Raw genomic sequence first — 25,332 nt, forward strand, 5'->3', positions numbered from 1 at the left:
TGTCCCTAATATTCTGTGAATTTTCCATATGACACTCCGCTGCAGAAAATCAATAGCATATATGCCCCATGTGGCTGTAACATTACAGTTTGCTATGCCAGGCAATGATGGATCCCATGCCTCTAATTAATATGCCAATATTCAGTGGTAATTTATATAAATTCGAATTAAACTGTATACACCACTGCATGTACAGCTCAAAAACTCTACTGAGATAGGAGACAATACTTATGATAAAATCCTGTGTGACAGACTAATGCATTATTGATTTTTTTCCAGTCTCTCCCGATCTATTCCTCATACTCTGCCTGGTGTATTGACCCTGAGTGCGCAGAAGATATTGGCATGCTCTGGAATTTAATTAAAACGACCACAGAAATGGACAGGTAAACGACAGGCTTAAAACAGTCAAATCGTGCAGCAAGCTGTTGTGCTGGCTATCAGTCATGGATTATTAACCCACTAGGCCGATTAACTGATGCAGCAGACAATTTAATGCTGTCAAATTACCAGACCAGATACAAAAATCTGGACACACAGTCACTGATTGCAGGGCTGGGATGAGAAGCAAACTAAAATTATAAAAGCCATCTCTTAGGCTGAGGCTACATGGTGGCATATTGCACACAACATGAAAATTACACGACGTTGCTTCTAATGATTGTCAATGATGTTGCAGTGTGACACGTGGCAACTGTGACAATCAAAGAAAATCCATCACTGACAGAATTTTGGGCACAGGGAAAAGCCAAGATAAGGCTTTGCTATCATAGAGCACAATGCAAATCACTGCAACTTACCTGCAACTTACCTACAGCGAGAGAGAGGCAGAGAGACACACAGAGATGTAACCATTAGCAGTAGAACGTTTTTTTCTCAATCTCACACCAGTGCTGGATTCACTACCACACTGCCCACTACTGCTGTGTAATGTCCTCCATGCTGCTCCTGTAAGAAACAGTCATGTAATGTGTCTAAGTTTCATTATCCTGGTAAACTGTGTTAAAATGTAATGTATAATGCCATTTCAGTAATACAGATTAATGTAAATGCCTGCAGTATTCGTTTGGTCAGTAGATGGCAGCATAGGACCAATTTGCATTGAAGTTTACCATAGAGAAAATGTATTAATGTGATACTGGCTCTTTAAGGCAGCAGTTAAGTGTTGAAGTGATACGCCCCTTATGATGTCAGCCTGCCTCAGTGTGAGCAGGAAGAAAGAGGAAGAGAGACTGGAACTATAACGGCTGCCATGTTGGCAAGATAGAAAACAAGTTCTGTGCTGTGTAAGACGTGTGTGGAGATACTAAAGGACTTTCCTGTGCAGCCAAGCTGTGTGAACTTCAGTCTAGAGACGGATGGAGTATAAAGGAACCGTGCATTTAGTGAAGCCAAGTTAAAAAGGACTGTGCAGCAACTAACCTGTGGAGCCGACATTCTGTGCAGCAACTAACCTGTGGAGCCGACATTGGACTGAGTGGATTGCTCCAAACCGTAAAGAGACTCACAGTGCTGTCGAGGTACCGGACAGTAACTGTAATAATCCTGGATTATATTCAACTGGTTTTCCGGCCTGCTGAGGAGGACTTCTTTGTGGCGGATCCTGCGCTGGTTAAAGGAAAAGGACGACATCGGGCCCCACCGTGCACTTCCACAAACTGTAAGAGGTCCACTTGGACCACTGGGATAAGGGGGGTGCGCACCCGCTTGAAAGTTAGGGTCAGTTAGGGATAGTTCCTGGGACTGTTCGTTCTTAGTGTCCGCACTGCGAATACGGACACAGCAAAGGTGAAAATTGTTGCAGTATCTGACTTGTATTGTTTATACTGTTTTGAATATTTTGCTTGTCTTTATCTCTGTAACTTCACTGTTAACCTGCTTTTATTAATTTATAGTAAATGCAATTTTCTTAATCTTAACTTCTGCGTACGCACTCTTTTCTGGTTGCGGAGTCAAACCACCTGCCTTGCTCTCGGTTCACACTCCTTCTGAGGCTATGTCACAGAGAGATGGGGAGCAGGATCTCCCCTTCTCTGTGTGCTGTGTATATGGGAGAAATCATAGCAGCTACTATCTACCCAGTTTGAAATTGAGCTCAGGGAAAACTGACAATTAGAGATGGAGCATACAGGGGGGTAAACTGGTGGAAAATGGCAAATACAAGTCATATAATAGCCAGAGAAAGTGATATTTCTCATGACTCAACAGCTTACTCTGAAAGGTCCTCTCTATAATCTGACCCTGTATGAATGTCATGTCGAATGATAGTTTAAAAAAATCCTGTAGTCTTCTAATAGAATAATCTCCCTCTATTGGAAGTGTCTTATGTCTCCCAGTTATGTCTTATGTCTCCAGTGCCATAATAGATGACTGTTTTTAAGCTATACCCTCATCTAAATCCTCTTTTAGTGTTCTAATTACATTTGATGGCAAACTAAGCTGTAGAAACCAGTGCTGCTGCTGCCAAGGCTAATAAGATAATGGATTGCATGAAAAGGGGCATAGACATAGTCTTGCCACTTTACAAATCACTAGTCCAGGGGTGGCCAACCTGTGGCTCTTGAGCTGCATGCGGCTCTTTGCTTCTTCAAGTGTGTCTCTAGCTGTGGAGCCGGGAAGCAGTCAGACGGCTTACTCTCCACCCCATGCTCAGATCTCTTTACCTGATCTGGCACTGTTGCTACTTTGAAGTTCCAGCTCACTCTCCACTACATCCTGATGCACACAGTGTGAGAACGTAGTACGTGGAGACACGCGCTTTGACCTGATGTTGTGCTCATCGGGTCACAGTCGAGAGCGTGTCAGACCTGCAGAGTAGCAGGTGCTCGAGCAGGAGCCCAGTGCCTGTTCAGGAGAGGGAAGAGATTTTTTTAAATTACAGAACTGAGCATTGGGGTTTGATCTAAGCATGGGAGGATCTGATCTGAGCATAGGGGGGTCCTGATCTGAGCATAGGGGGGTTTGATCTGAGCAATAGGGGTCTGATCTAAGAAATGGGGTTCATATCTGAGCATGGGGCTCAGATCTGAGCATGGGGGGGTAAAATCTGAGCATGGGGGTCAGATCTGAGAAGGGGGAAGATCTGAGCATGGGGGAGGGAGATCTGACACTGGGAGTCTGATTTGTGTTGTCTGATCCGAGCATTGGCGGTCTTATTTTAGGGATCTTATTTTAGGTCAGATGAGGATTGGGGATCTGATTTAGGAGTTTGATCTGAGGTCTGATGAAAAATATATTTTTTCTTTTTTTCTCTGCTAATGAAAAATAAGGAAAAATTTTTTTATCAGACCTCAGATCAGATGGAAAATATTTTTTCTCTCTTATTTTTCTTTTTTAAAACCTAGGTGCAACTTGTAGGGCGAAAAATACGGTGACTAATGTGTAAATGTACACGTGGAGTACTGTGTACAGTTCTGGTCTCCTGCGAACAAGGCAGACATAGCAGAGCTGGAGAGGGTTCAAGGGAGGGCAAATAAAGTAATAACTGGAATGGGTGGACTACAGTACCCAGAAAGATTATCAAAATTAGGGTTATTCACCTTAGAAAAAAGACGACTATGGGGAAATCTAATTACTATGTATAAATATATCAGTGGACAGTACAGAGATCTCTCCCATCATCTATTTACCCCGGGACTGTGACTGTGAAGAGGTGACATCCTCTGCGCCTGGAGGAAAGAAGGTTTGGGGTTTGAGCAGTTACCCCATATTTGCCACTATATTTCTGTGGTTTTGTTTTATATCTATTGAATGTGCCTTTACCTGGCATTTAAACATTCTTTTGCACCTGGTAACCTCCATCAGACCGTCTGATATGGGTGTGGCTTACAGTCTTGCTTTATTCACATTGCATTAGTTGTCCTGCTACTCGATTGTGTGGAAGCTTGGCTGTGAGCTGGATTTCATCACCCTCAGACCGTGTTCACACCGTAGGACCCTTGCCATGCCGAGAGACCGTGACGAGGTGCATGATGGGCAACGAAGTGTTCCTGACAGGAAAATATTGGCAAAAGTCTCAGCTTTTAATATCTGCTTGTATAACTAGCTAGTATAGTCAGTGGCATATGCGTTTGGTGCATTTTTTTTGGTGATTTAACCCTTTAGGGACCCATGATGTACCGGTACGGCAAGGATCTCGAGTCCTTAAGGACCCATGATGTACCAGTACGTCATAGCTTTAATTCGTGATTCCGGCGCCGCGGGGGTTAATTGGAACGGGATGCAGGCTGAAATCATTCAGCCGGCATCCCGTAACAACGCAGGGGGGGGGTCATTTGACCCCCCGTATCGGCGATCGCAGAAAACCGAAGGTCAATTCAGACCTGCGGTTTTCTGCGTTTCCGGTCCATTCGGGTGTCTGGTGACCCGATGAACCGGAAAAAGACTGCAATCGGTGGCGTGATTACACACCACCAATCGCAGTATGAAGATTTGAAGAGGCGGTGCTGGCCCTGGTGCTGAACACTGCTGTCCAGGGTGCTGATTGGTGCAGGGGAGAGAGGCGCGAGATTCAAACTTCCTGCGCTCCTCTCTCCCCTCCTCTTCCTGTCCAGCACCCTCACCGTGTAGCACCGTTCAGCACCAGCTCCTGCGTCCCCCTAATCGTAATCCATCACCCTCCTGCACCCATCGCCACTCAGGTAGGTTAGGGTCAGTGAGGGAGAGGCACCATTAGGAAGGGAAAAGTTAGTTAGGAAAAAAATAACTTTTACCCTAAACTTTCTTTGATCCATCTATCAGACCCCAGACCCCCCCCCCCCCTGCCACTTGCCGCCCCCACCTGTTCGTCGCTCAAAACCCAGGCTCATTTTTGGCTAGACCCGGTGGCTGGACGCCGGTCAGTGCAGCCGAGATGAGGACATTTTGGGGCCTCGTTCTGCATATGGGTCTAGTCTAAAAACCCTCCAATACTGGAGTGGGGACATCCTATACCAGACCCCACTGTACAGTATGGCCATGACACGTCCCCGGTTTGAGGCCATCCGGAAATGTCTGCATTATTCCGATAATGCAGCATGTCCCCCCCGAGGTGATCCTGCCTATGACCGTCTGTATAAGATACGGCCGGTCATCAATCACTTTGGGGCCAAATTCATGGAGGCCTACGTACCTGGAAGGGAGGTCGCGGTTGATGAGTCTCTCGTTGCGTTCAAGGGGAGACTCAGTTTCCGCCAATATATTCCCACAAAGCGGGCGAGGTATGGCGTGAAGCTATACAAAATTTGTGAGAGTACCTCAGGGTACACTTACAAATTTTGTGTGTACGAGGGGCGAGATTCCCGTATTCAACCCCCAGAATGTCCCCCCACTCTGGGTGTTAGCGGGAAACTCGTGTGGGACCTTATGTACCCACTGCTGGATAACGGTTACCACTTGTACGTGGATAACTTTTATACCAGCATTCCCTTGTTCAGGTCCCTTGCCGCCAGATCCACGTTCGCTTGTGGGACCGAGCGGAAAAATCAACTCGGCCTCCCTGCCCACCCCCTCCAGGTACCTATTCCCAGGGGTGAGACCCATGCACTTACCAGTGGAAACCTGTTGCTGGTCAGGTATAAGGACAACAGGGATGTCATTATGCTGTCCACAATCCACGGTAACAGTACCACCCCCATCTCTGTGCGAGGTACCGCGGCAACGGTCCTCAAGCCCGATTGTATCGTCGACTACAATCAGTATATGGGAGGAGTTGATCTCTCTGATCAAGTCCTCAAGCCATATAATGCCATGCGCAAAACCCGGGCATGGTACAAAAAAGTTGCGATCTACTTGGTACAGGTTGCCATGTACAACTCTTTTGTACTATCCCGAAGCGCTGGCAGCACAGGGACATTCCTCCAGTTCTATGAGGTAGTCCTCAAGGCCCTGATCTTTTCGGACCGGGAAAGAGCAGGCCGGAGTACCTCGGGAACTGGAGGCGCCCGGATCGTCCCTGGCCAACACTTTCCAGGTGTGGTCCCCCATACTGGAAAGAAGGGACGAACCCAAAAAAGATGCAGAGTGTGTCACAAGAGGGGGATACGGAAGGACACCACCACTCAGTGTGACACGTGCCCCGATCATCCGGGCCTCTGCGTTATCGATTGCTTCAGGGAGTATCACACTTCCATGGAGTACAAAATTTTTATAATCCCCAACAGTCCACTAGAGAACATAAAAAACTATGGCTCTCAGACTTTGGAGACACGGAAACAGAGCAGGCATCCTCAAACTGCGGCCCTCCAGATGTTGTAAAACTATAACTCCCAGCATACCCAGACAACCTACAGCCATCAGCAGGGCATGGTGGGAATTGTAGTTTTACAACATCTGGAGGGCCGCAGTTTTTAGGATGCCTGCTTAGTGTCTCCAAAGTCTGAGAGCCATACATATTGGGTATCGTCGCGTGCGTAAAAGTCGTCGCTATAAAAATAACTTTTGACCAAACGCCTCGGATGAACGGTGTTAAATATATAAAATAGAAACGGTGCCAAAACACCCATTTTTGGGCAAAATTTCCATTTGAATCCTTTTTGCCGGTAATAAAGCAAGGGTTAACAGCCAAACAAAACTAAATATTTATTGCCCTGATTCTGTAGTTTGCAGAAACACCCCATATGTGGTCGTAAATAGCTATATAGCTGCACGGCAGGGCATAGAATGAAGGGAACTCCATACGGTTTCTGGAAGGCAATTTTGATGGACTTTTTTTTTTTTTACACCATGTCCCATTAGAACCCCCCCCCTGATGTAGCCTAGACTAGAAACTCCAAAAAAGTGACCCCATCTAAGAAACTACACCCCTCAAGGTATTCAAAAGTTACTTTACAAACTATGTTAACCCTTTAGGTGTTCCACAAAACTAAATTGCGAATGTAGAAACAATTTTAGAATTAAATTTTTTTGTTACCTTGCCTCAAAAAAGTGTAATATAGAGCAACCAAAAATCATATTTACCCCTAAAATAGTCCCAAAACAACAACCACCTTATCCTGTAGTTTCCTAGATGGGGTCACTTTTATGGAGTTTCTACTCTAGGGGTGCATCAGGAGCTTGAAAGGGTACATGGTGTAAATAAACCCGTCCAGCAAAATCTGCCTTCCAAAAACCATATGGCGTTCCCCTTCTTCTATGTCCTGCCGTTTAGCCAAATAGTAGTTTACGACCACATATGGGGTGTTTCTGCAAACTACAGAATCAGGGCAACCCATTTTGAGTTTTGTTTGGCTGTTAACCTATTTTTTCCAATAATAAAGTAAGGGTTAAAATGGAAAATTTTCCAAAAAATAGAAATTTCTAAATTGTTTCTCCATCTGCCATTAAATCTTGTGGAACACCTAAAGGGTTAACAAAGTTTGTAAACCCAGTTTTGAATACCTTGAGGGGTGTACTTTCTTAGATGGAGTAACTTTTTTGAAATTTATATTCAAGGGGTGCAACAGGGGGCTTCAAATGGGACATGGTATAAACAAAACCAGTCCTGGAAAATCTGCCTTCCAAAACCCATATGGTGTTCCCCTCCTTCTATGTGCTCCCGTTTGGCCAAACAGTAGTTTACGACCACATATGGGGTGTTTTTGCAAACTACAGAATCAGGGCAACCCATATTAAGTTTTGTTTGGCAGTTAACCCTTGTTTTACTCCTGGAAAAAATTGATTATATTGGAAAATTTTCAAAAAAATAGAAATTTCAAAATTGTTTTTCCATCTGCCGGTAACTCTTGTGGAACACATAAAGGGTTAACAAAGTTTGTAAACCCAGTTTTGAATACCTTGAGGGGTGTACTTTCTTAGATGGAGTAACTTTTTTGAAATTTCTATTCTAGGGGTGCAACAGGGGGCTTCAAATGGGACATGGTATAAACAAAACCAGTCCTGCAAAATCTGCCTTCCAAAACCCATATGGTGTTCCCCTCCTTCTATGTCCTCCCGTTCGGCCAAACAGTAGTTTACGACCACATATGGGGTGTTTCTACAAACTACAGAATCAGGGCAACCCATTTTGAGTTTTGTTTGGCAGTTAACCCTTGTTTTATTCCTGGAAAAAAATTGATTATATTGGAAAATTTTCCAAAAAATAGAAATTTCGAAATTGTTTCTCAATCTGCCATTAACTCTTGTGGAAGACCTAAAGGGTTAATAAAGTTTGAAAAAACTGTTTTGAATACCTTGAGGGGTGTAGTTTCGGGATGTTTCTATTAATTAAGCCTCACAATATGACTTCAAACCTGAACTGGTCCATAAAAAGTGGGATTTTGAAGATTTCTGAAAAATTTCAAAATTTGCTTCTAAACTTCTAAGCCTTATAACATCCCCAAAAAATAAAATATCATTCCCAAAATGCTACAAACATGAAGTAGACTAATGGGGAATGTAAAGTCATCACAATTTTTGGGGGTATTACTATGTATTACAGAAGTAGAGAAACTGAAACTTTGAAATGTACTAATTTTTTTAATTTTTTGGTAAATATGGTATTTTTTTATGCAAAAAAATTCACTTTTTTGACCCAATTTTAGCAGTGTCATGAAGTACAATATGTGACGAAAAAACTATCAGAACGGCCTGGGTAAGTCAAAGCGTTTTAAAGTGACACTGGTCAGATTTGCAAAAAATGGCCAAGTCCTTAGGGTGAAATAGGGCTGAGTCCTTAAGGGGTTAAGGAAAGAAGGTTTGTACACAAACATAGAGGAGGATTCTTTACTGTAAGAGCAGTGAGATTATGGAACTCTCTGCCTGAGGAGGTGGTGATGGTGAGTTCACTAAAAGAGTTCGAGAGGGGCCTGGATGTATTTCTGGAGTGTAAGATTAATACAGGCTAAAGCTACTAGAGATGGGTTGTTGATCAAGGGAGTTATTCTGATTGCCTGATCGGAGTCGAGTCGGGAAGGAATTTTTTTCCCTAAAGTGGGGAAAATTGGCTTCTACCTCACAGTTTTTTGTTTTTTTTTGCCTTCCTCTGGATGAACTTGCAGGATAACAGGCCGAACTTGATGGACAGATGTCTTTTTTCAGCCTTATAAACTATGTTACTATGTAAACTAAGTAGAGTGCATACCCTGGTCTGTTCCCCAAGTTTAGACCCCTTCTCTGGAGTATAATACAGACTTAAAATCATGCATGTACACCAGCAGAATAGTGATTACAGTTCTGGAAGATAATACAGACTGTAACTCATAATTATTATACAAGATAAGTAATGTACATACTGTATATAGCACTAACAGTGGTTCCATGCTGGTTTCATGGAATTTTACTGCTCAGATTGCAGAAACATCAGGAGCATAGTTGATGTAAGGGCATGCCGGGAGTAATTTCCCAGCAGCCAGAGAGTCACCTATTGTCTGCCAGTAGCCTTTATTATTGTGTGTCTATGAGTCGTTTTAAAATGGGGTAGTGGCAAAAAACATGTGCTCCATTGGGTAACAAACTAGCTTTCCAAAGGTCTAGTTATGTGGTTGTATTGATAGTATCGAGGTGGACTGGCCAATAGACCTTATTCCCTTACAGGGAAATTTCCCAGTGGGCGAATCCCCAGGGGGCTGCCCAAGCCCTCCTCTCTGCTTCTGGCCAGGTACATAATGAGCTTTCAGCAGTAACTAACACTGTGAGAATCAAATGTGGCCACATCCCACCTCCTAATCACCCTACTCCATATCTTAATCAAAGGCGACTGTTAGAGGAGGACAGAAAATGGCAGATATTAATGACCACCACAAAGGGACAGATTTTGGGGCAATATATTGTGCTGAACTGTGGTATATGGTTGTGCTGGGATGGTATTTTGTGCTATGGTATTGCTGACACCATCTATTTGTGTAGTAGTAATGCACTCTGTGCCCCCTTTGTAGTAGTATTGCCCTCTGTGCCCCCTTTGTAGTAGTAATGCCCTCTGTGCCCACTTTGTTGTAGTAATGCCCTTTGTGCCCTCTTTGTAGTAATAATGCCCTCTGTGCCCCCTTTGTAGTAGTAATAATGCCCTCTGTGCCCCCTTTGTAGTAATTTTGCCCTCTGTGCCCCCTCCATGGTAGAAATACCCTCTGTGCACCCACCATGATAGAAATGCCCTCTGTTAAATAAAAATAAAAAACTACCTACTCAACTTGTCCCGTTCCTGAAGTCCACAGTCCTTTCTCCCCTACAGACACAGATAGCTCTGCAGCACTGTGTGGGCGGAACTTATGCAGATTTCCGGTCTGCAGGCTCCACCCACACAGGCCGGCAGTGCGATCTGTGCCTGCAGGCTGAATGGTGGAGCAGGGAGAAGTCTTCCTGCTTCACCATTCAGTGCGGAAGAGACAGAGCGCAGGGAGCTGAGTGACAGGACCACAGCTCCCTGTGCTCCAGCAATGAACGCTTCCATCTATACTCATGGAAGCTCTCATTGCTTCTAGGCTCTGGCACCCCCTGAGAGCCGGCACCTGGGGTGGACCCAAACCCCCCCGGGCACGCCACTGCCCCCGGAGCCTCTTTGTAGTAAAAGATGTGAAGAATTATGCTTCTGAGCATTTCTGCAGTTTAGTTAATGTGAGTTTTGTTACTTCTGTATGCTTATTACATGCCCCTGATCTGTGGTTTGAATAGCCACGTGTGCAAGCAATGACATGCAGAAGCCCCTGCTGGCGGCTGCACCACCAATTAGTGTTCAAAAGTAATCACAATGGGTGAGACAAACACAGATCCTGACTTCAGTCTCAACAGGAAATCTGGCAGCTGCGTGATCTCACTATTGTTGATGGTTATCATATGGGCGGTTTGGGCCACATTAGCACCCCAGGGCTGGGCAGCCGCCTAAGCCAGCCATATGATAATTTGTAGCTAACTACTTCACATGTATGAAAGTATTAGGTGAAAACTGCACTGCATGAACCATAATCCAGCTTTGATCCTGAGTACCCAACCACATTTGTCTGCAGGGCCGTCAATATGCACAGATTTCTCATGGCTAATGGAAAAGCATGCCTGGCAGCACCCTTACTAATTTAACAAGAGACTGCAAAAGGCAGGTTCTAAGAAAATTTTTATGAGCGTAATATTTGCTAGTTGCAATCAGTGAAAATTGATTAAACAATTATACTGACACAATAGGTATCAACATTGAAATGATCTGTTACCTGAAAACTCATGAAGTCATTTTCTATTCGCTTTGTAGGGATATTTTTAGAGATGAGAAAAGTCTAGAAAATTTTGATTCTGCAGTTTCACCTAAGTTTCATAAGAAATTTGATTTGTTACAAATTAATTTGTCTAGAATCGGTATAAATCAGGTATACCCAGGCCACTATGCGTTAGGGTACGGCCACATGTAGCTGCTGTGCCTCAGGCAGGTTGCAGCCATGCTCCAGTGAAAGACAGTGTGGCCAATTAGCCTAGCCTGCAGCTGCCTTTCATTTAATAACATAGACCGCACTGTATAGTTCGTCTTCATTGTTAATGGCCACGACACCTTTAATACATCTTAAAACAGGGGCTGTACCCACTTCTCCAACCCCAGCGCTCTCCTTCCCTACAGGTGAGAGACCTTCTTCTACCATCTGCTTTTCCTCCTTTTTCACATCATCTAATATCGATGAGGCTATGTCATCAGGAACATCCAGCTCCTCCTCTCTCTGCATCTTTCTGACTTTTCTAGCACATGGAGACTTTGAAAGATGATTTTGAAGAAGTAAAGCCAGCAAAAGATAAGAATGGTCACCATTAAGACCTGGCCGCCCTAAGTAGTGCAGACTGGATGGTATTGGTTGGCACACTGGCAGTGGAATAATAAAGGCTTCCATCTTAATGGTATTGAATTACATATCTTAGTTTACGGCTGATGTAGGAATAAGTAAATGTAGGAATAAATAAAACTGACACAGAATAAGTCTCCCTGCACTCTCCCTCTCCAATATTCATCTGTTAATAGTTTTTCAGCAATGCTGTCCCCAGCATATGAGCATGGGATGAGGGTTTTATAGGGTTGTGACATCACAGGGCATGCTTATCTGCAGATTGGCTGGCTCCTCTACACTTAGTTTCGCTTTGTAACATTGGCAGCCGCCATTTTAGGAAAACCTGATTCATTACCACGAAGTGTGAGAAAACTTGGATCTGTTGCAAATCAAAGTTTTCCTAAACTTCGGACCAAATTCTGCTTCAAATGCTTCACTTCGCTCAACCCTAGATTTTTTTACACACACTGATGAGCAAAAGGGTAACAATGTTTTGGCCTTTAGAATTTCAGGCTCCATATCTCATCATCCACTACAGCTTCAAACGTGAGACCATAATTTTATAGACAATCATCTTGGCTATCTCATACATAAATTGGACCTGCAACTATTTAGCATATGATTTGTTATGCAGATTATTGTCATGTAACTGCATTGTTACTGTTTTGCTTCTGAAATTCTACATTAAAATTTTTATTATTTTGTTAGTATTTTGTAAATCCATCTTTGGATTTCAATACTGCCTGAATCCTTCTGGGCATGTTCTTAATCAGATTCCAGCATGTCTTGACCGAAATCTGTTCGTTGCCGTGCTGGAACACCATGTCATCCTTTTCATACCCATAGTACTCAAGTGTACGAAGTAACTCGTCTTGTAGGATACTCATACATAGCTCAGCATTGAGACCATCAATGCTGCTCAAGTATCCAACACCTTTGGCTGGGAAACAACTCCATATCATTAGAATTCCTCTACCAAACTTGACAGTTCCTTCAATTTCTTGATCTGTTAGCCCATCAGAGCCCAGTGTATTGACTTTTGTCTCATCGCTCCAAATCACCCATTTCCAAACTTCTACTTTCCACTGCTCATACTTTCTTGCAACTGAACCGATGCTTCTTGATATTGAAGTCGAGGTTTCTTCAACTTTTTTCGGGTGACCATTCCAGACTTGTGTAATGCGCGTCTGTGATCTCACTATTATGAAGCATATGAGTGGATGGTGAGATATGGAGCCTGAAAGTCAAAAGTTGAAAACATTGTTATCCTTTTGCTCGTCAATGTTCTCGCATTGTTCAGACTGAATGTCTAACTTATACACTACCATGTAGGGAGTTCACTAGATATTACAGCCTAATCAGATTACTGAAAAAAACATAAAGAAATAGATTGCGAAAATCGATTTATGGGCTCACAATAATTATAGGTGACACTTATGGGTCATTTACATGAGTGCGAGAGATGCATTTAATAAAAGTCAGATAACCAAGGTCACATGTTGCTTATAACTAAGTCAGTTGACATTTTACAGAGTAAGGGCAATCAAATTGCATTGGCCCCTGAAACACAGGACTTTCACATTAAGTATAGACAGTGGCAGATCTCCTGACTTGCCCACATTCAGGAATGCGTATTAAGTCATCCCCCTCTCCTGTTGATAACATACAGTTGCCAATTAACCCCCTAGTGACAAACCTGTTTTGGGCCTTTGTGACCAAGCAATTGTTTTTTAAATTTTTCATTGTTACATTCTAAGAGCTATAACTTTTGTTTTTTACAGGTTTTTTTACACCCTTTTCAGGTACACATAACTCACTCATTAACTGTTATTAAACAGGAAAACAACAGCAATACTACCACTGAGTTTTTACATTATGAATTTTGTGGTGTTCATTTTTTGGTATAAAAACCATGATACTTTTATTCTGTAAGTCAGTACAATTACAGCAATACCATATATATATATATATATATATATATATATATACTGTATATATATTATTTTTTTTGCACAATAAAAACCTTTTTTTCTTAAAAAAAAAGAAAAATGTGTTTTCATTGGTGCATCCCAAAAAACTACTTTTTTTTTATTTTACTTTCTACAGAGCTGTGTGAAGGCTTGATTTTTGCAGAATGACTTTATTCATTTTATTTTATTTTTTGTATAGTGCATGTCATTTCAGGTGTGGTGATACCAAATATGTGGAGGGGATTTTATTTTTGCAATTTGTTCCATTGAAAAGTCATTTTTTTTATAACTTTTTTATTTTTATAAAATTGTATTTAGTACTAATACATTTTATTGAATAGCTCAGGGGCTATACTAAATTTAATTATATGCAATTACAAATTTATTCAGATCAAGGTGCTCGTTTGAAAAATCTAGAATATTTTTTGTGGGAAAACCCCTTTAACTGGCGACTACATGCACCAAAATGTAGCCAAAGTCCCTCTCTATTCATTTTTATGACACTGACATATGAGACTCTCATAGGAATGAATACAGAAATGGACTTCCTGTCTACAAAGCAGACTCTGTGTGATCCAGTGATTCTCATTGGTGGTCACATGATCTAACTGCCAAAAATAATGTAGGTTTAAAAAGATCTATAAATCAATATATAATTTTGTTAAATGATTATGTATACCTGCACCCTTACAAATGGGGCCGGCAAACATTTTTTTTCTAGGAGTGTCTCTTAAAAGCATAGATTTTTACAGAGCTTTACTCTATGACATTTCAAATTCTTTCAATCGTTGCCTGGCAACAATTTACTGGTCCACGACATGTTAAAAATGTGGTAGCTTGCAGTTATTATGCGCTCCCGCCGTGGGAGGAATCCTGTTCACTCAGCGGTGGGACCCAGCGCAGAGCGGAGAGTCCCCCCCCCCCTGCTCTCTGCAGCAGTATCGTAGGGGGATAGGGGGAAAAAAGACGAGGGAAAAAATTAGGAGGAGGAAAGGTGCCGGTATCGGCTGATTCCGCACACTTTTTCTAATTGGTTACAGGCATTAGCGATTAGCAAGCGTAGTTGGGGAAAAGACACTGAAATGCTGTTCGGCGTTATTTTGTTATTTGGATGCGATGGGGAAGCGTATAGGATGGCTCCGTTATGACAAGCAATTTAGACAGAGGAAGTCAGTGCGGCCCAATATGCGGTGGGATCACAAAGATATTGGGCTCTGGCTAAGAGTAACGGCGCCATCAGCGGTCGGGGCAGCCCTCTCGGGGGGAGGTTGGGGGGCCCGGGCAAGGGAGTTTTGCGGCGGCATCAGCAAGAGGTTTGTGTTTCCTATTTATCTTGCGCATATTTTGAGACTTTTAGTTCGTTCCTCGAATGGGTAGTGGTTGACGTGTCAGGTTGTTCGTCCATTACTTAGATGATTTTCTGTGCCTGGGGCTGGCAGGTTTATGGGTCTGTTCGTTGTTGTTGCATACAGTACAGTCAGTTTCTGAACAGTTTGGGGTGCATCTGGCAGTGGAAAAGACGGTAGGGCCTGCGACTGACTAAGTTGTGCTTCATGGGAATTGTGATTGACACGGTTAAAATGGAGTGTAGGTAGCCGGAAGACAAGTTGTTGAATTTGCAGCAGGAAGTTGGTTGGGCGAGGAGATTGGCAAAGATTAGATTGTGGGATTTGCAGTCCTTGTTTTGCTTGCAGATTATGCGGGAATAGCCGCACCGCATAATTTTTTTCAGTTGTGTAAAGAGTTAAGTGGGGATTTATAGAGGTTTATAATGGCGGAATGTTGGTCATGGGTGACGTTTGTAACAATTTTGACTTCGAATTGTATTCGGACGCTGCTGGGGGTGGGTGGGTTATGGGGCATATTGCCATGGTCAATGGTGTGCAGGACGTTGAAGAAATTTGGTTCTTTTGGAGCTTTTTCCAATTGTCATAGTGGAAGTGTTGTGGGAAGAGCGATTTGCAAATAGGAAAGTTCGCTTCCACTGTGACAATCTTGGGGTAGGGTAGTGCAGGCGATCAATAGTTTGACGGCATCTTCTCCCCCGGTGGTTAGGATGTTGCAATATTTGGGGCTCAGATTTGGGGGAATTGGTGAGTAATAGTGTTAATAGAGCTGGGGGGTTGAAGCTTGAGGATATAGACATGTATGCGGATAGGGTGGTGGTTCGAATCAGGAAGTCTCAAACAGATCAGGAAGGAAAGGGTAGGCAGTTGACTTTGTTTGAGGTCCCAGGTTGTTTTCTTTGTCCTGTTAAATGCTTACAGCGCTATGGGGGGGGGGGGGGGGGTTGGGGAGGGCCCCGTTCCTCTTCTTAGGCATAAGGACGTATCGTTCCTGTCATGGTTCCAATTTCTTGCCAGTTTTAGGAGATGTTTGAAGATCTTAGGGATTAGTTAGGAGGGTTATACGGGGCATTCATTTAGGATTAGGGCATCAATGGAAGCAGCTCGTTTAGGTTTAAGTGAGGATATGATAAAAAGAATAGGTTGTTGGAAATCTATTTAATTTCAATCATATGTGAGAGTGGGTGGGCTGCGAGTAACGATCATTGTAATGGTTAACGTTTCGTGTTTCTTTTACTGATCTTAGGTTTACAGGTGGCATTGGTTTGGATCCTGGGACATTCGTTCGTGTTCTGGGGGGGGCGATAAGGGCGGACATCAGACAGAATGGGTGCCAACTGGGTTTCAGGCGGGACGTGGCAGTGTTGCAGTGGCTGGGTATTAGAGGTATGTTATGGGGTGGGGTGTTGCGGGAGGTACATCACTGAGGTTGGATTGTCCCCCTAGACAATTTAGTGTTACATGTTGGGGGCAATGATTTAGGGGCTCGGCCATTCCGGGAGTTAATTCGGGATATTAAATTTGATTTTCTGAGGTTGTGGGCGTTATTCCCAAAAATGATTATGGTGTGGTCGGACATCGTGCCGAGGCGGTATTGGAGGGGTGTGAGATCGGTCGAGCGACTTAATAAAGCTCGGATCAAGGTGAATGGGGCGGTGGGTAGATTTGTGGCAAGGAATGGGGCGGTTGTGGTGCGGTATTCAGAATTGGAGGCGGATGGAGAGCAGATGGGGTGCACCTCAATGCTGTAGGTATAGATTTGTGGGTATTCAGGGAGGAATCAAAACAGCTTTGAGAATGTGGAGCGACGCGCAAACTTAAGTGGGTCAAGTTGCGCATTGTTGGCAGTGGGGAGGTCCTCGAAGTTAGGTGAATATGATGGTAGTTGAAATTGGGAGGGCCCCACGAGTGGGGCTGGACTCTCATGATTGAACTGGAGTGGAGGAATTAGGTGTCCATCAGTTGGAGCCTCCAAGCTGGCGTTCATCGGCTGGGGGCAAGATGTAGTTGCCAGCTTATTTGGGTGCTGTGGTGTTATCGGGGCTTCTAGGACATACCTCATCATTTACTCAGGTTTCTGCGGGTTAAGGTAAGGTTATTTATGTTGGATGCTTATTTGTTATTTAATAAAACAGCTGCTGTCGCCAATTCAATCCGAACCGTTGTCTGGGTGTTATTTCAATGGTGGGGGGTATATAAGGTGGGGGTTAGTGAAACCCGAGCGGTCTAACCAATACCATTGTCAAGTGGGGCCGGACTGGGGGAGAAGAACTAAAGGGATGCCATCATGACGATGATTTGGTCAGTGAGGGAAGCAGTAAAGAGTTAATGGGTCCTATAGTTAGTTAAGGGGAGGGCGTTGCTAGGGTAATGGGGGAGTGCTTGGGAGGCTATATATAGGGGGTACTGGGGGTAAAGGAGCACCACTTTAGCTGATTAGCCAAGCAAAGTCCCGCCGATTGAATAGGAAAGGTAGGTTGGGGAGTTCCTCATATTTAATAGAGTGAGAAAAAGGGGTTAATAATAATAGGAACTATCAATAGTTTTTGTTTGATTTAAAAAAATAAATAAAAATATATATATATATATATATATATAAAAGGGGGGGTTAATTTTACAGTTAATTGTCACGGCAGTCGTGACGGTGGGGGGTTCCTTGAAGTTGGTGAATATGGTGGTAGTTGAGAATGGGTGGGCCACACAGGTGGAGCTGGACTCCCATGGTTGAACTGGAGTGAAGGAATTAGGTGTCCATCAGTTGGTGCCTCCAAGCTGGCGTTCATCAGCTGGGGGCAAGATGGAGTTGCCAGCTTATTTGGGTGCAGTGGTGTTATGGGGGCTTCTAGGACCTCCCTCATCATTTACTCGGTTTTCTGCAGGTTAAGGTTAAGTTATTTATGTTGGATGCTTATTTGTTATTTAATAAAACAGCTGCTGTGGCCAATTCAATCCGAACCATTGACTGGGTGTTATTTTAATGGTGGGAGGTATGAAGGTGGAAGTTAGTGACACGAGCGGTCTAACCAATACCATTGTCATGAAACACGTCAATGTGCATTTAAAAATCTGCTTTCATGTAATAATTCTGTAGGATTTGTTCCTGCCAATTATTATGCTAACATGTTTCTAAATTTGGAAGTACAATAAAGACTTGAATGTTTAACCGGAATGGTGCCAGCCCTCCTTGCAGCTTTTGAAAGGTGAGGTTAGGTGAGTTGACACTCCTTCTAAATATATTGCCTCAAGAACTGACTGTTGCCTTGGTACATAATATATTCCACCCCTTGACTTGTTACTAAGTTTAATACTGGGGCATTATTCTTTTTAATTCTCAAATTGAAAATGTTACGGATAGCTTACACTCCAGAGTAAATCCGTACAGCGTCTCCAAAAATCCAAGTAAATATGAAAGTGTTGTGAATATTTAGCTCCCAATTCCCCCTAAACAGGAGCCAAGACTTCAGGAAGGGGTAAAACGATCTCTTTTATTGATGGCCACAGCTCGGCCTTTTATGGCAAATCCTCCGGCAAGGGTTACTCCCACGGGGACCTTGTGGAGGACAGGCACACAAAATACAGTCACCAATTAATATACAGTAAGATGAAATACACTCCCACATGAAAAGTAAAATCCCTCCTCTCTATCCTGGAGATAATTGGATAAAGGGGCCAGACATAGTTCCATGCAGTTGACGACAAAGCCCGTTGTGTTTTCAAGTGTATCACAGGCAATGCCCATTGTGTTCGCTAACTGCGTCACAGGCAAAGGGGGTGGTTTGTGTACATTTAAAGGGCGAAATAGGGCTAACTACACGAACAGCAGACGAAATACAAAAGGCTGGGCATTCCTAAAACAGGGGTTGTCACAGAAGATATTAACATTACACGAACACAAGAAGATATACGTTATAAAGTGATGAAAAAATAATTTATTATGGATGTCTTTACAGTACCTGGACAATTTATACTGTACATATGTGACATGTAAAGATACAGATAAATATTAGGAAGCTTCTTATACAAGATTAAGTAAACCAAGAGATAAGCCAGCACAATACATTCTGTATGTCAACTAAGAAGGATTAATTTCTCTATAGAGATCCTGAAATACACTATTATATGGCACATAGCTAAAAATATGACTTTTCTATAAATATTTACAAGCATTTGCTTCTGTGTGTCAAAACTAAAGACATTTTCTGGGTTTTATGTCAATGGACAGATACCCTGTTAATCGCTACTATTACCTAAATACAAATCTTATACACAACTAATAACTATCATATATCTTGTTGACATAGAGCACTGACACTCATGAAAAGGTATGTAACATACTAGTAAACATAAAAATACCACATTACATGTGGCGAATGCATGTTACTGATACTACCAAAAATACAGAGAACATTAAGCAGGTTAGAAGCAACAAGTACAGTCTTGCCATAAATGTCATTCATTGTATTTTAATTTGGGGTCAGCATATGTTTGGAAAGCTTTGCAGACATACAACTTAAAAAAAAAAAAAAATTGCTGCATCCCTTACTCTACATTGACATCTTCATTGTGAAATCCAGCAGGCTGTTCCAGTGGAGGAACATCCTTCCGGAGATCACCATCTCTGGCTTTAGTCCTGCATGCAGGACTTTCTCTCCAACGAAAAGCCAGCAGTTATGCCAGAAAGTGGCGGGATCCCCATCAGATCTCATTGTAGTCAATGGGGATTTGGTGGTTAACCGCATTATCTGGCTATGCCAAATATGGTGAACTTTGGTGGATTTCAAAATGCAGATGTAAACGTTGCTTAACCAATTGGTTTATTTATATACTGTGCTGTTGTCCTTGCCTATTGTCAAAACTATATATCTGTTTTCTAATCCACAGTACATACATCACATGTGAGAAGGAAGTTTATGCGTTCAGTAGAAAGGTGCTAAACATCAGATCTAAGTATATCAACTAATCATAATGGTGTGCCACAAAATTAGAAAAAAAAAATTTACACAAATTTGGCGTTTAGGTTACATGTTGCCACCAGGGTAACATGCAAAGTACACTATAGTAATATTCACAGTTAACATTTTCAGCTGAAGTTTTAGGCTACTTTCACACTCGCATTTGGTGCGGATCAGTCATGGATCTGCACGAACGCATCCTTTCAGATAATACAACCGCATGCATCCATTCAGAACGGATCCGTTTGTATGATCTTTGTATCCGTTTGGCTCAGTTTTGTCAGACGGACACCAAAACGCTGCAAGCAGCGTTTTGGCGTCCGCCTCCAAAGCGTAATAGAGGTGAAACGGAGCCAAACTGATGCATTCTGAGCAGATCCTTATCCATTCAGAATGCATTAAGGACAAAACTGATCCGTTTTGGACCGCTTGTGAGATCCCTGAACGGATCTCACAAACAAAAACAAAAACGCCAGTGTGAAAGTAGCCTAACATGTTACATATCTGTGTGTAACAAATGAAGGGGTAAGCTACAAAATGACTGTATCTCCAATCAGGTTAATGGGAAAAAAAAACACGGGATCACAAAATCTCAGCAATTTTTCCCTGGATTTGGTTCTTCAGTTTAAATGATGTACTTATTCCTGAAAAATAAAGAGAAAAATAATAAAACAATATAATGCATGCAGAATATATTTTAGCACACTCATAAAAACAAATGGTTTTTCTCTTAGTTTCGGAGACTAAAGCTACAAAGACCGTCACTCTCTCTCTAGCAGCACACCCTTACATTACATGGACAGCACACTTATTGCAATAAAAACTGTGTAATGTTTGATTTCCCCTGTGGTGGCGCTTCAGGTAAATAGCCTAGCTGCCAAGTTCTCCTGCAGATTTCAGGTGATAATTGCAGATTTTAACTGATCAAGATTTTTGAAGGTGTATACTTTTAATATCAGCCATATTATTCAGTGTTTCAGCTGCACAGCTAGATGCATTTCACTCAGAAACAGGGTATCTCCCTTCTGTGGATTTTGCCAGCACTGTACTGCTGTGACATCATGTCCCTTACTTCCCACTATGTTTGTTTTCAACTTTGGAGGTCACAGAACAGATAAGATGGGAAGAAATCACACTTACAAACAGGAGATTCCGATAAACTTCAAAAGCTGTGTAGAAGCAGTTCTTTTATCAGTATCAGGAGCTCAACTAACTCTGGAATGCTCTCATTTCTGAGTCTCTGTTACTAGGTACGAATCTTGTCTGACAACAGGCAGGGGACTGCAAATTAGGTGGAAGTGAGACCCCTAGTGGCCATGACTTTACAACCTTTTATCAGGTGCATGCAACCATATTTCTTAAATTAAGTGACTTAAAAATCTGCTAATTATACAATTCCCTATTCAATTTAATGAAAATGTGTGAAAGTACAGTGACTCTTTAAACTGAAATGTGTTATAAAATGTTTCTCTCAGTCAAAATAAATGTTCATTGTACAATGTTGAAGAATAGCTGGGCAGAATTAGAGGGTAATATTTAGACATATGAATCATTCACTAACAATGATTTATAACTCCAGATTTAATTTTAACTAAAAACATGTTAACTGTTTAGATTAGAGCAGATTAGTCATACCTCTGTTTCTGCAGTCTTTCTGGATAAAAACCACACTTGCATTGGATCTGTTTTACCCTTCATGCTCACTGGTCCTCTATATTGTAAATGAAACTGGGGGTCGGCATTTTCTGGACTCATAAGACATCTGAACAATTAAGATAAAGAGAATATTAGACCAAAGATGGAGTTCAGATAGCATCTACAAAACATCTACAATAATAACACCACTTAATATTGCATCTGATGTAGTGGGGGGCTGGTAAAAAATTTAAAACAGGGTGGAATTGGAAAAAATCTAATTCCACCACAGTTTTATAGGTTTCATTTTTACAGCATTCTTATGCATTTAAACTGACCTTCTAACTTCATTCTCTGGGTCAGAACAATTACAGCGATACCACATTTTTATAGTTTTTCTCGGTTTTTAAAGTACCACAGCGCCATTCAATAGATGGATCCATGATTATTATATGAGCCACATCCTAGGTACATTTGACCTATGGATACACAGTGGTTGGCTCATCCTGGACCCATTGCACTTTTCACCGTATGGGACGTCTAAGGGGCCATCTGGGTCTGTCAGAAAGACATGGGTCTTTCACATTTTCCCATACAGGGTTTCCTGTTTCACAGGGTCACCTGATGTTTTCCACAATTTTACTATTCTATTTAATTAGCTGCCTTTTTTTTAAAATATAAGATTAAAGGTTACGTTTTAACGCTACAAATCTCAGGGTGGATGGAGTGGGAGTAACACCAATCTGATATTGATGGCCTATCCAAGATCATTAATGTCAAAATATTGGAAAACCCAGGAGGATTTGTCACATTTAGTGATGAGCGAACTTGTGTTTCTAGTTCAGCATACAAGGTTCAAAGTTATGTTCCGTGGTAGTGGAATCCATAACGAAATTCTTAGATAACCCAAACCCAAACCTTGTACACCGAACTTGAAACACAAGTTCACTCAACACCAGTCACATTCTCAAGTTCAACAGACTGCATACCTTTGCAGCTGATCATCACTGATTTCTGTTACTTCTAGCTTCTACCAACCTGCCAAGACTGGTGTTGTTAGTTTTTGGTGCCCAATAGCAGTGAACTGTCACGTGGGAAGTCCTGTGTAAGTGGATGATGTGACGTCCTATTGACACTAGTATTGGAAACTACCCACCTCACAGATTACTGCTATTGGGTGCTGAAACTAATGGCACCAATAGTGGCCGAACGGGAAATGCTATAAAAACAAGAAAAACACTGCCTACGTCAGCAATCATTCGAATACAAAGTATGTAGTCTGTGAGGATGTGACAAGTGCACAGTATGCAATGCTTCCTGATATGACAGCGATAATCACGACATCATGTTTCACAATACGTGTAATATTGTAATGCGGCTTACCGCGCATATTGATTGTCTATTCAAACAATGTGGCACCCTGGCCATAAAGACCTGATGCTCCATTAATTTCAGGGGGAAGGCTTGCGGGCTGTGTGCATGGGCGTAGCTATAGGGGGTGCAGAGGTAGCAGTTTCTACCGGGCCCAGGAGCCGGAGGGGGCCCAAAGACCTTTGTGCCACATAAGAAGACACAAGTATTATAGAAAGTGCATGCTGTTCAAGTTACACCTCTGGCTGGAGGGAAGGGGTAATGTCAAGAATTTGTACAGGGGTGTGCCGTTTCAATGTTTGCCTTAGGCAGCACAAAGGTAATGTGCTTCCCTGCCCCTGGCCATAAAGCACTGAGGGACGGGGGCCCAAGCTTAACTCTTGCACCAGGGCCTTTGAGTCTTTAGCTACGCCCCTGGCTGTGTGGTTCCCCTTCTCATGATCAGTGGGGGTCCCAGCAATAGGTCCACCATTGATCTGTTATCCCCTATCCTGTAAGTAGAGGATAACTTGCTACAACCGGAATACCCCATTAATATGATCTCACATAGAAAGGTGAAGGGAGGTAGAAGGGCATTATGAAATAAAACAAAGCTGAATTTTATAGTCTCGACAACCTTGGCATTAGGTGTATATTCTTGTTTTTGACTGTTCTTTATTATTCCTTGAAAACATGCCATTTCATATTTGGAAAGTCAAAATCTTCAGCTTTTAAGCTCCATGATCAGTCACTTAGATTAATGATCTCACTAGTCATTTTACCACACACATTTATTTTAGTGAATAATTGTGCAATTCTCCATTCCATGCCCGGTATAGCTATGTCTCATAAATCTGTCATGATGGGCTTAGTATCTAGTTACTTGTGTCTCCATATACTCTTCAGCTGAAGATGAGAAGAAAATCTTTTCAGTTGGAGATTTCAGCCCTTAAGATATAACACCCCATTAAGCTTTTATTGTGCATTCCTTTCTTTAATCTAGATAAGTGCTAGATGTCACTGCCTGTCTGATCGAAAGTCCTTAAAGGAGTTGTCTGATCCCAGAACAAATGTTAGTGAGGGCTGGGAGAATATTTAAATGAAATAATGAATGCATTTAGGGATGAGCGAATCGACTTCGGATGAAACATCCAAAGTCGATCCCCATAAAACTTTGTTTCAATACTATATGGAGCATGAGATCCGTACAGTATTAGAATGTATTGGCTCCGATGAGCCGAAGTTATTACTTCACGAAGTCTCGCGAGACTTCACGTAATAACTTCATAAATTCATTTATACTGTAAAAAAAAACTGAACTCAGGTTCGGTTCCAAGGTACTTCGGAGCCAATACATTCTAATACTCAGAGGTGGCTCTTCCATTAGGCCACTTAGGCTGCCGCCTAAGGCTTCGCGCTGGTGGGGGCCTCGCTCTGGCTCTCACCCGACACCGCCGCAAGTACAACTATTGGCTTCCGCCCGGGGGCAGACTGATTTTTGGATGTGGTCCATTGTGAAAGCGTTCATCTCCATAATCATCTGTATCAGCATCCTTAGGACAGAGATACAGATGGCTGTGCTGTGGGACAGGGGAGGGAGAGGCGTCTCCCTTCCCTGTTCCTCTGAAGGAGAGAGGCACTTGATACTGGCATGGGGGGGGGGGGGGAGAGAGGCACTTGATACTGGCAAATGGGGGGAGTGGAGAGGCACTTGATACTAGCACATGAGGGGGAAGGAGAGAGGCACTTGATACTGGCACATGGGGGGGAAGGAGAGAGGCACTTGATACTGGCACATGGGGGGAAGGAGAGAGACACTTGATACTGGCACATGGGGGGTAGGGAAGGAGAGAGGCACTTGATAATGGCATATGGGGGGAGGAGAGAGGCACTTGATACTGGCACATGGGGGGAAGGAGAGAGGCACTTGATACTGGCACATGGGGGGAAGGAGAGAGGCACTTGATACTGGCACATGGGGGGAAGGAGAGAGGCACTTGATACTGGCACATGGGGGGGGAGAGAGGCACTTGTTACTGGCACATGGGGGGGAGAGGCACTTGTTACTGGCACATGGGGGAGAGGCACTTGTTACTGGCACATGGGGGGAGATAGCCACTTGTTACTGGCACATGGGGGGAGATAGCCACTTGTTACTGGCACATGGGGGGAGAGGCACTTGTTACTGGCACATGGGGGGGAGAGGCACTTGTTACTGGCACATTATTATGGGGCACTATGGGGGCTTCTACTAAGGCCACAAAGAAGGGGTATTTTATATGGGGGGCTCTGTGTGGTACTAGTATTATCAGGGGTATTATCTGTTTCTATAGTATTGGGGTGCACAGCAGCAGAGTATTGGCGGTAGTAGGATGATTTGTCCAGAAGA

The 25,332-nt window shown here is 42.8% G+C and overlaps 1 protein-coding gene across 1 annotated transcript in view; it reads right to left on the minus strand.

Annotated features, from left to right (window-relative positions):
• Window positions 1-20,332: 20,332 nt before the first annotated feature.
• The window catches only part of GUCY1B1 (guanylate cyclase 1 soluble subunit beta 1), a 98,138-nt gene continuing 93,138 nt past the window's right edge, over window positions 20,333-25,332 (minus strand). Inside the window, exons 13-14 of the mRNA XM_044298879.1 lie at window positions 21,594-21,720; window positions 20,333-20,602 (exon numbers count right to left, since the gene is read on the minus strand). Of these exons, the coding sequence (XP_044154814.1) occupies window positions 20,597-20,602; window positions 21,594-21,720 (133 nt within the window). The 3' untranslated portion in view covers window positions 20,333-20,596. The remainder of the gene's footprint in view (window positions 20,603-21,593; window positions 21,721-25,332) is intronic.

The sequence above is a fragment of the Bufo gargarizans genome, chromosome 1 (genome assembly GCF_014858855.1).
Source record: "Bufo gargarizans isolate SCDJY-AF-19 chromosome 1, ASM1485885v1, whole genome shotgun sequence".
Taxonomy (NCBI): Eukaryota; Metazoa; Chordata; class Amphibia; order Anura; family Bufonidae; genus Bufo; species Bufo gargarizans.